The sequence below is a fragment of the Chiloscyllium punctatum genome, chromosome 38 (assembly GCF_047496795.1).
Source record: "Chiloscyllium punctatum isolate Juve2018m chromosome 38, sChiPun1.3, whole genome shotgun sequence".
NCBI lineage: Eukaryota > Metazoa > Chordata > Chondrichthyes > Orectolobiformes > Hemiscylliidae > Chiloscyllium > Chiloscyllium punctatum.
This window is the reverse complement of record NC_092776.1, coordinates 26,956,108-26,970,326: the sequence shown is the minus strand read 5'-3', so window position 1 is coordinate 26,970,326 and position 14,219 is coordinate 26,956,108. Positions and strand designations below refer to the sequence as shown.

The window sequence follows — 14,219 nt, the reverse complement described above, 5'->3', positions numbered from 1 at the left end:
GCTCTTCTAAAAATTTTTGTCTTTTTTATAAATTCTGGCTTTCTAACCCACAATGGCACTGGAGAATGGCAACTTTATACACTTTTCATTGCACCCATGTATTCCTGTGGATGAGTACATTCATTCTAATTCAGTTTACTCAGAATAAGTACATATCTACTGTAAAGGAAAATTCTTAAAGGGAACTCACTTTACGATTGACTAAAGAAGCTGAGGAAAGCATCAGAATAACAAAACAAACACGTAGCTGCACAAAGTTAATTGGCAAGTCAGATGATGGATCAGAATATCAAGCATAGCACTGAATGACTGAAAGGTTAATCAGGTTGAATACATTGGACGATGACACAAAAATCACTAGAAATGTAGCAACAGATAGCTAGACTTCTACAGAAACGACTAAGTAAGGAGTGTTGGCCTGCTAAATAATGAGAATGGGGCATTAATGTTAGATAAGGAGGAAAGGGAGAATAAAATGAACAAACAGTTTGCTCCTGTTTACGCTACAAAAGAAACAAAAAGCATTCCGGAAATTATAATCATGAGGGTGTGCTAAGTGTTAAGAAATGAAATTAAGCTGTAGGTTGACGAGTCCCTGGGTTTAGATGGACTTCAGTCAAGGGTCTAAAACGTGGCTGCTCATGAGGTAGATGTGGTCCCACCTGGAATGAGAATGTAGTTGTACGGGAAAGCTAGAGTTTAGAAGATTGAGAAGTGACTTGGTTAAATTGTATAACATCCTAAATGGGTTTGACAGGCTTGGAAAGGACGTTTACTTGTGTGGGCCTTTCAGGACAGAGACACAGAGAAACTTTTTTCTGTCAGGGTTGTAACTTGGAACTCTGTGCCTCAGGAGCGGGGTCATCAAGTATTATTAAGACAAAAATTGACAGCTTCTTCTTAAATAGGCGAAACAAAGATTATTAGGGATATACAGGAACGTGGAACTCGAAACACTTACACAGTAGCCATGATCTCACTGAGCATGCCCAAAGGGCTGAATGGTTTACATCTGCTGCCATTTCATATATTCATGTGAGAGCTTCACAGAGGGTTAGAAAGCTTGGGGGAAATGTCAGGCAGTTGTAGACTGTGGGAGATTGTCTGGACTGAAAGAATCAGTGGGGTGCAGGAATCAAAATTTGCTCAGCAAGCGAATGGAACCAATGGGGTAGGAGCACTGAAGGTGGCACTGGGTTAGTGAAGTAAGTAATGAGCCTAAAGAAACCACAAGGAAAGTCAGACAAAATGTTCATAAACTTTAAAAATTATTTACTTGGAGAATTAATTTTGTGAAAAGCAAGGAGAAACCTGGAATCTTGTGGCCTTTTAAGATGGTCCTGGAGTGGCACTTCATGTGAAAATTCTTTTATATGAGTAATAGTAAATAGTTCATCATTACTGTCAGTGAGGTGCAGAATATGAATATTAGATTATGATGGTGGCAGGAATAACTTTGAGAATTGACAGGAATAGAGAAGTGAAATGTGGGCTTTGGGGTACAAGTGTGATGAGAGATCCCAGGCTTGTGTGTGTGGAGAGAGGTCATGGTTCTGTACTAAGGTGACAGGAAGCTAGTGGAGTTGCAGGACATTGGGGGAACCTTGCAGTTTAGCAACAATAGATAGGGTAGATCAATATTCATTCACTACAGAATTTATATTAAGAAATACGGCATGAGAAAGGGATCCTGCACTCCTACAAGAAATTACACTGGAAAGTTCTAAATACACCTTCCACTGTAAAATCTTGAGTAGTATATTACCCTCAAATCACTCATTCCAATAAGCCCATAACAATAAAATAGAGCTTTATAGGGCAAATTTAATCATGTCATTCTGAAAGATGCAATTTTTTTGCTTGTTATATTGAACAAGCCAATGGGGTAATGGTAGCTGAAAATGTTTTTAAAATTACGGTGGCTCACTGCTGCCTCACAGCACCAGGGTCCCAGGTTCAATTCCAGCCTCAGGTGACTGCGTGTGTGGAGTTTGCACATTTTCCCTCTGTCTGCGTGGGTTTCCTCCGGGTGCTCCAGTTTTCTCCCACAGTCCAAAGATGTGCAGGGAAGGTGAAGTGGCCATGATAAAATGGCCCGAGTGTTTGGTGCATTAGTCAGAGGGAAATGGGTCTGGGTGGGTTAAACTTCGGATGGTTGATGTGGACTTGTTGGGCTGAAGGGCCTGTTTCCACTCTGTAGGGAATCTATTCTTAAAAAAAATCTAAATTTCCTTGCTATACAATCTGCGTATATGTTAAAATGATAGTTAATAAAAATTGTACACTAGTCAATTGGGTAGAAAAAAAAGTTCAGGTGCAATAGGTACAATTCAAATATTATCCTATCAAACACACAGAAGCTATATGCTAGTCTCTCAATATTTTAACTTGTAGGGCCCTGTGGTAATATTCCTTATGTATTGGCAGTTGCATTAATCTGAAGTTTAAACAATTTAAAAAACAAAGCTCTGAAGAGATCAAATTCGAATAAGTGCTTTTTGGTGGCAAATGTAGGTGGCTCCCTCTTGTACACCTGCTTTTGAAAAATCTTTTGCCCAAAAACATACATCATTTGCCCTCAGTCCTTGTACTACTACACTTGATCTTGTGGTCCTTAAACATTATGACTCAACCTTCAATCGCACCCCCAAATTTGCACCCATCATTCCCACAACTTCAATTAAAATTCTACCTCTTCCACAAAATATAAATAATCCCAAATCAAAGATAAGATGATGTCTTCCTTGACTGTAGTATGTTATCCCTTTTGTGCCTCCCAAACACACTATATTCTGTGACACAGTTCTCTACAAATGCATCATCTCCATTGCTCAGCTCAATGTGGGACTGCATTCCTTCAATTTTCCTCTTACCTAATCAATCACAGAGAGAGTAAATCTGGAAGTGACAGATTTTCTTTATTTCCGGGTATCAGATTCTTACCAGAGTAACTATCTTTAGTCCCTTCTTGTGGCCATTTTGAGGTGAATTTCAATGTACAAAGATTTTGAAAGAAAACTGTGACACCTTATGGGACATAACAAATATGTGCACATCTTCATTAAAAAAAACTTAGAACACCTCAAAATTCTGTTTCAAATTTAATCAAAATAATTACTGTGGTTCATAAAATTACTGATTGTCAACACACTACATTTTACCCTCACATTCAGAGAAATCATAATGGAAACAATACAGTCAAATTTTAAGGAAGAAACTGTTAGAAAAATATTGTGATATTATTGTTTAATAAAATATAAAAACTAAAGCTTAGTTGTTATAAATAAAATGTTGATCCCCTTTTGTGAATATATGTAAAAATAACTTTCTAGAAATATGTAAATTCATTACTTTAGAATTACAATTGTGTTATATCCAGATGGGATTGCAAATTTCATGAAAATAGTTAATTTTATACTAGGGATTAAATTTTCAGGATCTGTGCTTACCAAGATGAAGTCTCTTTCTACCCTTATGATGTGGAACAAGAACTGGTTTAATACTCAAGTCAGGGAGAATCATAGGCTCCATTCTATATGCCACAGGATCCAACTGCAAAAGATAATTTTTTTTTGAAGTTATCAAGTAGACCAATTTGAAAAGTACAAATGCATCTCTCTACAGGGTAAATTCTCAATCAGTACAATTTAAATGGATTCAATATAATTTCCAGCTGTACTTGTGAAAGAAAATGACCAGTGGTTTTGTTAGAGATCATGGAAAAAAAAATGTCCCAAACTAAAACAAAATCTCTAGTCAGTGATCCACTCACCAGAATATCAAAGCTTAAATTGGAAAACACAAATATAAAATAAAATAGGAGCAATGTACACTTATAACAAATTTCTAATCAGCAGATTGCATACAGCACATCAAATAGTTTTGATTAAAGGAAAAAAATTACTTAAGCATTAGACTGAAGGCATATGGTTAACTATTGAGGTGTAGCAACTAATACCCAAACTGTGATTTGCCAATGTAGAGGAAGATGTGATCATAATAAAACTGGCTCATAAAATCTCCAGCCTCTTTCAAACATAAACAAAATAAATTGGATTTCTGAGCCTAATAATGAAAACCAAAGAAAAAAATCGTTCTTTTGAACAGAGGTGCCTCTGGACAGGCATAAAAGATTGGTTAACAAGATGTAGGTGAATTACCCAGAGGAATGCAAGGTGGAAAGAAAACACTTGTATTGTGCCTTTTAGGATTTCAGTTTGTGCCATAATACTTAAAAGCTATGAAGCGTAATCTCTATTGTAATGCAGGAAACATGGCAGCTTATTTTTGCGCAGCAAGGTCTCTCAAAGAGCAATGAGAAAAGTTTCTACAATCCGCAAGACAAACTAACCAATTTCTAGGGGCAAAACTTACTTTGTTGATAAATTAGTGAATGCAAGGTCCTCATCTGGTAATGGAACTTATACACACCCCTCAGATTCTACACTGTCAGACTGCACAATTTTTGTCATCTCATGCTTCCTATAACCTCAACTTGTGTAAATAGAAAAATTGCAAATGGATATCAAAGAGCATGACCAGAAAAATAACTGCTATTTGCATTCTGCTCCAATAGGTGAGATAGTGCAAGTTTATTTTCATCATTATTCTTTTAAAATAAAATAGGATATTACAGCACAGTCATAAAATAATTGTTTTAATGTTTCAAAATCCAAAATTTATAAAAGGTGAACATTTTTTCGATTACAGGACCTAAACCAATGTTTGTATTTCCTTATGCCAGAAAAATGGAAGTGGGAGGAAAGGAAATTACAGTAGGACACACATTTCATTTCTTTGCTCTCACAATAGATTCCATTGCTGAAAGCAACATAGTAACTGCAAATTGGAGATAAAACAAAGCTTTATGAATAGGATGGATGCCAACAGAATGACCGTTAAACTAAATTACTGATAAATCAGATTAATGCAACATGAAGGGTTTTAAAGAAATCAAGGTAGGGACTGCTACTATTTTTTGCAGTTAGGCTAGCACATTTATAAAAATCGAAATGGATAATTATTTCAGAACTTCACAGAGCACAGAAGTCTTAATAATTGATGTGTGCATCCCTTTTTGATGCATCATTGAAATATAATGTTAAAATATTTCAAACTAGTCAGCAACAGCTCGGCTAAAGTGTGGCAAAGTTATCAAAAACCAAACACTGAAGACTATTCAAATGGTTGAAGTTCTGGTTTGTAAAAAGAAAAATCCAGCTTCAAGGTTGCAAAACAAAAATGCTCCATGACTCATAGGTGCGAGGTTACACGGCTTTCATCTTTTCCTCCTTCCTCTGTATTTGAGAAATCAATAGTGAAAGGCACAATACATGACTAAATCTTGCAAATCTACATTTTTAGACTAGTCTGGACTCTCAAAAATACCTCCTTTCAGGAAACCACCCAAAACTAATACTGTTTCTACAGAAACAAGCACACTGATTAAATGTGTTTTCCCAATTCAGTCAGAAGGCATGTTTGACCTCTCCAGAACATTACTGTAGAACTCAGTACTCTGAAAAAAACCCAATATTCAATAATTAACCATCCCTCCTAACTTTTTCAAGAGTTGTCAGTGATAGTGCTTCGGTGGCTGAAGTAAGAGAGGATTTGTTCTTCCAAGTTTTCTCTCCTGCATTTTACTAGATCACACTTTTTTAACATAATGCTTCATATCCTTTCAAATGATGTTCTATCCAGCACTGGTTCTCGTCTTGCATTTCCCACCACATTAATGGTTAAACAACCTATTTTTTATGCCATGTTTCAGTCAAGCCTTTTTATGCCCAATTATACAATGGAAACATGGGCTGGACTGCTTTTAGATATTTGAGCAAATTTATTATAACATTTCTGCATGCTCAAGTTTCTCCACCCTTCAGTGCTCTTATTCAAGATGTGTACATATTCATTAGTAGTTACCAATAGGAGAATCTACCTTCTGTATTTGGCCATCAACAATAATTTCATCAATAAATGACCATGCTCGTGCCTTATAGCACAGAATAAAACACCAAGTTACTGTCGTTACTGCTGATCACCAAGACACTAGATACTTAGATGTTAGATTTTGTATTGCCTTACAGAACACTTAATTTTCATTTTTCACCTTTTTGTTTTTAACATCTTTTGGGAATAGCACAAATGCATCATTAAAATGTTCTCTGACCAAACAGAAAAGTATAAAATGTCACATTGACACAATTACACAGAAGAAAAATCAGTCCATCAGCATCTTGAAATGCCAGCACTAAACGACTGACCTACATCGTCAGCTTATACAACTTTCTACCATTTAACTTGCATGACAAAGACTGCAGCAAGTGCAAAGTATGCTCTCGAATAAATTTTGATTTATTTATTGCAGGTGCATCTCAAGTCACTTGGAAAAGCAGTCACACCCTCAAAACATTAATTAATGGCAAGAGTTGAACAAAGAGTTAATGTGACATGGTTCAAGTAAACAGAATACGACTGAACCTAAATCCAATTTTTTACTTCAAACATAGCAAACTAGACTTGACCACATTGCACCATTGTGGTGGAGATAAAATGCAAAAGTAAATGTGAAACTTGTTCTGTTGAATGCATGAATAGATACTGTTGGATAGTTTACAAATAAACCTGAATTGTGAACTGTCAAGCTTTTAATAATTTATCAACAAGCCACTCACATTAGCCACAACAACTAGTTGTTTTACATAACTAATTAAACTTTGTAGAAGTTTTGAAATCAATTCCAATCCTGATTTGTTTTCGCTCTTTTTCCCCCCCTTTTAAGTGTGCTGACTCCTTTTTGTGTTCATGTTTCTCAGGTGCAAATTACCTAACTATACCTCACCCAAATGACTAATTTGATTGAGTGTGTTGGCAAGGTAGTTTAAGTATCAACCAGAGATAGATTTTGTTCTTGCCCAACAATCTTGCACATGTGCCAACAATGTAACTTACAAGAGGCACATTAAAAATCCCAAATTTCAATGAACTCCTCTATGCCATCTCTAATAGGAAATCTGGAAAGACTGAAGTCAGATGTAATGATCCTGTTCCTGCTTTTCATGGTATCAGCTAAGATAGTGGAACATTCAGTTTTTATGTTCAGGAGATAATTATATCGTCATGAAGTGTAGGAACAGCGTCTGCTGTTTTTCAAATGTAATCTCAACAACATGAACTTTAAAAACTCAAAAATACATGCTGCAAAATGCTGTAGTTCAGCCATGGCCTTATTGAGTGGCAGAGCAAACTCAAAGGGCTATATTTTATATGCTTGCACACTAAGTAGGAATGATTTCCAATTGTATTGCACTGCAATATATTTCAAAACAGGACAGAATTTCCCCAGGGCAAATGTAGCATCAACTGGATATTTGCAGAAGTACCGTAGGAATGTCATTTGATGACATTCAACTGACATACACGTCAATTATTACATATTGAATTCAAACCATCTTGATGCTTTTTTTTGATTAGAATCTATGAATGCATTTTGAAAATATAAAATCATCAGCTGATACATTTACAACCAGTTGTCAATATTTGTAGTTTATGACATAATTTGTAACTTAATAGCAGTATATCTGAATTTAATAGAAACCGGGCGCAAACACTTTCAGATTTCAGAATACTGACATTATTTATAAAATTCAAACTGCAGTAATGTTTTTTAAAATATAAAAGCAAATTACTGTTCATGCTCGAATTCAAATAATGAAAAAAAGGAAAGGATAGAAATACTCAGAGTTCAGGTGGCAGCTGGGGAAAAAAAAAGGATGTCAGGCAGTGAACACTTCATATCTAAGACCACAAGAGAAAACCAGTGACTCACTGGCTGCACCCTTTCCCCCCATCAAATCAGATGGTCAGGGTTTAAGATTCATTCTAGCCGTGAGCATGTAATATAGTATGGTACTGCGATGTGTTGCTGGGGGCATGCAGCACTGTTGGAGCTGTTGTCTTTGGTCCCTTGCTAAAACTAGGTCAGTACCTCTGATGGAAGAAAGGATCTCATGCCATGAAGAGAAACAGGGTTTCCTGGTACTTTGATGAACACCACATAGTTTGGTCATTCCTTACTATGGCTTTAGGAACAGAAGCTATTGTTTGAGATTTAGTATTGGTTATAACATTGTTTATAAGACCTGAGACTACACTCATCAGTTGAGAAGTGTTTTGAAATGTCGGCAGATAAAGTAAGATGTGGCCCAAACATTCGTCATTTCATCTGTTGCTAGAAACATTGCTTGTTAATATTACGTATAGTTGTATTTTTTGTTTAATAAAAAGCAGTCAACTTCCTAATTCCTGTGAAGGATGGACATAGAATCGTGGGAAAGATAGGCACAAATTTGAAATGTGACAGCATCTTCAAAGGTTTTGAAAAGAAAGTATCAACTGTTGACCTAAATGAGCAGGATATGGACTTCACAACAAAATGAACCGTATCTACAAGAACTGAGATAACACCTGGTGAAAGACATGAGTAGGTGGCTCACGCAGCAGAGAACATTTGGGAATGTTTGTCCAGCAGGGCTACAGCAAAGTAAGAGCAGCAACTGAAAAGATGATTTCAATCTTTGCAATTTTTTATTCTTCAATGAGACATGAGCATTGTGGCAAAGCCAGAATTGTTGTCAATTCCTAACTGCCTTTGCAAAGTGATAGCAAGCTATCTTCAATTGCTAAATTCCATCTGCTCTAGATATATCCATGGTATTATTAAAAGAGGGAACACCAGGACTTTGACCAACCAACAGTGAAGAAGGTGCAAAATGCTTCCAGTCAGGATGGAGGGAGGCTTGGAAGGAATTTGCAGCTGCTAATATTCCAAGGTGTCTGCTGCTCACCTCTTTCTACGTGCTAGAAGTCACAGGTTTGAAAGGAGCTGTTAAAGCAGTCTTGATGAATCACAGTGCATCTTATAGGCAGTAAACACATCCACCAGTGTTGGTGATAGATGGAATGAATCTTTAAGGTGGTGGATGGGTACTGATCAAGGAGGCTGCTTTTTCTTAGATGCCATTGAGCCACTTGAGTGTTTTTTCTGCTATGCTTATCGAGGTAAATGGACAGTATTCCATCACACCTCTAACTTGGACTTGAGAAACAGTTAGACAGGCTTTGGAAATGTAGGTGGTTAGAATAGTGGAGGCAGGGGAGACTTTATTGAGAGGATGATTTGTACGAGAGAAAAGTAGGCAAAACAGAACCACACTTTGCACTGTAACCTCTTGGTCTGTGGTATTCAGCACACAGATATGCTGTATTTATCCATAAAGCCATTTGGGACTATTTAATAATTTATAGGTTAGTATCAGGTTGGGAACTAAGAGTGGTTAACTTTGCAACCACATTAATGTAGACTTGGGAGTATCTTATTGGAAGTAATGCAATCAATAATGTGAATCAATCTGGAAGTGGAATTAAGGCATATTAACAAACTAGTTTCAGTCATTCTACTGGAAACACAAAGGGGCCCAAAACTGTTGATAGAATTCCAGCTGTGGTCTGAAAGCCTTGTATAGCTTTTAGCAAAACCTCCCTGCTCTTACACCTCATTTGATTTGAAATAAAGGCCAATATTGCATTTGCCTTCCCTATTACCCACTAAACTTTACTCTTTTTTTTGAGATTCATAGATGAGGACATCCACATAACTCCATTCTGTAGTTTTCTGCTATATTTAGCCATTTAAATAATATTCAGCTCCTCCATTCTTCTTGCCAAAGAGCATAACCTCATATTTTTCCAAATTGTATTCCTTTTCCAAAGTTGTTTCTCCACTCGCTTAGCCCATTTATATCCCTCTGCAGATTCTATGTCAGATTCACCACTTGCCTTCCTACCTATTTTTGTGTCATCCACAGACTTGATTATGCTACACTTTCCTCATCCCACTCATTAAAACACAAGGTAAGTAACTGGCCTCAGCACTTATCCCTTTGGCACTCCACAAGTTCGAAGATGCTGTCCTGAAAATGCCCCGTTTATCCGAACTCTTAGAAATAGTTAGCCAACATACTATTCCAACACCATGAGGTCTTACATTATTAAATAGCATAATGGTGTGGTACCTTAAGAAAATCTAAATAAGTTACATCCACTGCTTCTGCTTTATCGATCTTGCTTGCCACCACCTCAGAAAATTCTAGTACATTTTTCAGACATGTTGACATTGTTTGATCATATTATGTATTTCCTCATCTATGAATCTCAAAATCTATGAAGCTCTACTATTACATCCTGTATACCAGTTTAACATTTTCTCCTAACTAGTCTATAGTACTTTTTTTTAAACCTCCTTTCCTATTAAAAGAAAGATGCACCATTAGCAGTTTTCCAAACCTCTGGGACTTAGCTAGAGAAGACAAGGATGACATCAAATTAAAAGAAATATATACAATGTGGCAAACATCAGTAGTAAACCCATAGAAGGCGATAAAAAAAAGACAAAATACGCTCTGAGGATAAGCTTGCAAGTAATATCTAACATGACAGAGAACTTTGTTAAATAAATAGAGAAGCCAAAATGAGCACAGGCCCCTTGGAGAATGAGGCTCGGAAAATAATAATGGGGAACCTGAAAATGGCAGAGAAATCTAAGGATTCTTGGAAGATAAATACCAGTACATCTATTATCTCAGTAGCTACTTCCTTTAATATCTTAGCATGCATTCCATTTGGTCTAGAGGACCCACCAGTCTTTGGCCACATTAGTTTCCCTAGCAATTTGTCTTTACTGACTTTTTTTTTCGCTTTCCTCTTTTTACCCCTCAAATATTTAGCTGTTTTACAATGTTATTAGTGTCTTCTACTGTGGGGGCTGATGTAATGTCTTTCTTCAACTCCTCTATCATTCCCCAAGAAGGTTATGTTCATGTTGGCTTTAGATTACTAGATTAGATTGGATTACTTACAGTGTGGAAATAGGCCTTTCGGCCCAACAAGTCCACACCGCACCCGCCGAAGCGCAACCCACCCATACCCTTACATCTACACTTTACCTAACACTAGGGGCAATTTGGCATGGCCAATTCACCTGACCTGCACATCTTTGGAGTGTGGGAGGAAACCGGAGCACCCGGAGGAAACCCACGCAGACACGGGGAGAACATGCAAACTCCACACAGAGAGTCGCCTGAGGCGGGAATTGAACCCGGATCTCCGGTGCTGTGAGGCAGCAGTGCTAACCACTGTGCCACCGTGCTTCTCTCTTCCTTTTTATATATTTAACAAAACTCTCATGGTCGGTCTAGATATTACATGCAAATTTATCCTTAAAGCTTATTGTGTCTTTTTTGTCATCATTTGTTAGTTTTTAAAAAATTTCCCAACACTTTGATTTACCACGAATGTTTGCCACATGTCATTCCTTAACTTCCCTGGATTTTTATATATACAACTGCGTAATATTTAGAAATGGTACTGCATGATTACTTTTGTAGAATTACAATCTTAAATTGTACTAAAAAAACTAAAGACTAAATTTAATATTTTAGGAAATGAGCTGATTTAAAGTGTATGAAAACCAAGCATAGTCACACATGTATTTCTTCAGTTAATACAATACTTCGCTTTTTGCTGAATTGCTAAATAAAATAGATGTTTTGTTTAAGGAAGATGATTAAAAATTTGATTTGTATTGCATTTTGTTAATATATATTTATTCTGTCGAGAAAATTGGCAGGGTTATTTTTATTGCTGCACAAAAACTTTGAAATTACATTCAAACATTTACATATAACAAGACTAAGAGGATTAGGCCATTTGACCCCTCCAGCCTGTTCCCGCATTCAATAAAATTGTGGCCCATCTAATTGCAGCCTCAGCTTCCTTTTCCTGTCTGGAATCGTTGGCTGTTTCTGTGCTGTAACTAGCGAGCAATACTTACGTTATTCCTCACAAATATATTAATGCACTTTTCAACACCCATGCAGGATGGCATTTTGAGAACAATTCAACCTGTATTCCTCTAACCTTTTAGCTAAAATTTGTCCAAATGTATCTTATCTATGCTCTTGTAAAAGTGGAAGAACATTTTTTGTGCACTCGGATTAACTGAAACTCTTGACGAAGACAGAATATTATTCAATTCTGACTCAATTTACTCACACAGTTTGAAAATATTGTTGAACAAAGCACCAATGAATGAAGTGAAAATCATTTATGAAGTAATCATGAATGTTGCATCAATTTCTGATTCAAAAGTGAATGGGGTTCAGTTAAGAAAACATTAGGAAATTACATCAACAACCTTACAGTTACATAAAAACCACCCCAAGTCACTTTACAAGCATGTGATCACTTGATAGCCCTAGGTGTGAAACAATATTCACAGTTAAGGAGTTCCAGGATTTTGATCAGTGACACCGAAGGGACGGTGATATATTGCCAAGTTAGGATGGTGTTTGACTTGGGGATGTGCAGATAGTCATGTCCCTACATATCTGTTGCCTTTCTACTTCAAGGAGGTAGAGGTTTTGGGTTTGAAAGGTGCTGCCTGTGGAGCCTCAGTGAATGAGTGCCCTTATCTAATAGATGGCACACACACTGCTACCATGTGCATCACTTGTTAAGAGAGTAAATGTTAATGAGATGCCAAATAATGAATTGTTTTATACTAGATGATGTCAAGTTTCTTGATTGTTTATAGACTGTATGAGTGTTACACACTGCAGAATTCTCAGCTTCTAATCAGTTTTTGTAATCAAAGTATTTGTATGACTGGTCCAGTTGAGATTCTGGTCAACAGTAACACCCTGGATGTTGTCCGTGGGTAAATTCAGCAATGATTACGCCACTGGATGTAAAGAAGGGATGGTTAGATTCTATTTTATTGGAGATGGTCACTGCCTGGACTTCTGTGTCATGACCATTACTTGCCACTTAATCCAAGCCTGGATGTTGTCAAGCATTGCTCCATATAAACACAGATTCTTTGTATTCTAGCTGTTTCAAATTATGTTGAACATTATGCAGTCATCAGCAAACATCCTCCCTTCTGATCTTATGATAGAGGGTAAGTCATCGATGAAACAGTTGAAAATGGTTGGGCTTAGGTCACTACCCTGAGCAATTCCTGCAGAGATACATAGAAACAAAGAAGATAGGAACAGGAGTACGGTATTTCTCAGGGCCCAATCATTTTCTTTGGTGCTTGGTAAACATTAGCAAACAAGGGGGCTGGAAAAGACAAAATATTTGAGAAGTAGATAGAATAAAAGAAACAATTGTTTCCAGAAGCTGGCAGTAGATTAAATTTGAGAACTGCAAGAATAGTTATGTAATGCTATACTGCAACCAAGTAAAAATTAGCAGAGTCTTTATATTGAAACCCCACATCGAGTCATTTTCTTGTACCTACCTGCATGTAGATTTCAGAAATTTCTTTTTGATGACCTTTTGATTTTTCTGCTCTTTTGTTTACTTTGGCAAGATTGGGCTTACAGTTTACTGTATAACTTGTTCAGCAAGTGCTTCTAGCTTTCAGTGGAAAAAGAATACATTAATGTTATATTTAAATTTTAGTAGAAGGACCAATATTTTATGATTTTTATAGATAAGTTTGTGGGGATGAATATAAAGCAATTATCAATTGGAGGCAAGTGTTCACTATGATGCTGTAAACTCACAACTTTGAAAGGTTTTTTCTTGCTTTTACATATCTGCATCAAGAATTGGAATTGTATATTTACATAAATTGTATTTTATACTCAAAATTCTTGGAAGAAATTCAATTTCACAATCTCTAAAAAAAACAAGAGTTGTGAAATGCGCCATTAAAAACAGAAGCAATTTTCACGCATGGATATTTGAAGCAACACTTTATTAAGATGAATCATTTGTCTACTGTTCGAGGTTTAAGCGGTGATTAAATCCGGAATTATCCCTTTAACTAAAATGAGTCTAAATGACAATAATTCTGTCATGCACCATTGATGATTTATTGTTCTCCTTCCATCGCACTCAGGTAAGACTCAAAACCTTATCTTTTGGTACTATGCTTCCAACTGCAAGATAAAAAGTTTTAAAACAAAAAGCTGCAAGGTGAGGTGAGCAAGGTGAGAATAAGCTTCTTTCCTCTCTAGATATGGAGCACATGCAATAGATTTCACTAAAAGCAACTTATGCATCAATTAATTCCTCCCAAAAGGAATCAATACTCTGTGTGAGCCATGAAGATAAGGAAATGTAAGATGGAAAATTTCATTGCCTCG

The 14,219-nt window shown here is 36.5% G+C and overlaps 1 protein-coding gene across 1 annotated transcript in view; it reads right to left on the bottom strand.

Annotated features, from left to right (window-relative positions):
- sec23ip (SEC23 interacting protein) overlaps positions 1-14,219 on the bottom strand; it is a 136,097-nt gene that overhangs the window by 46,823 nt on the left and 75,055 nt on the right. The window contains exon 15 of the mRNA XM_072557458.1: positions 3,450-3,552. Within this exon, the coding sequence (XP_072413559.1) occupies positions 3,450-3,552 (103 nt within the window). The remainder of the gene's footprint in view (positions 1-3,449; positions 3,553-14,219) is intronic.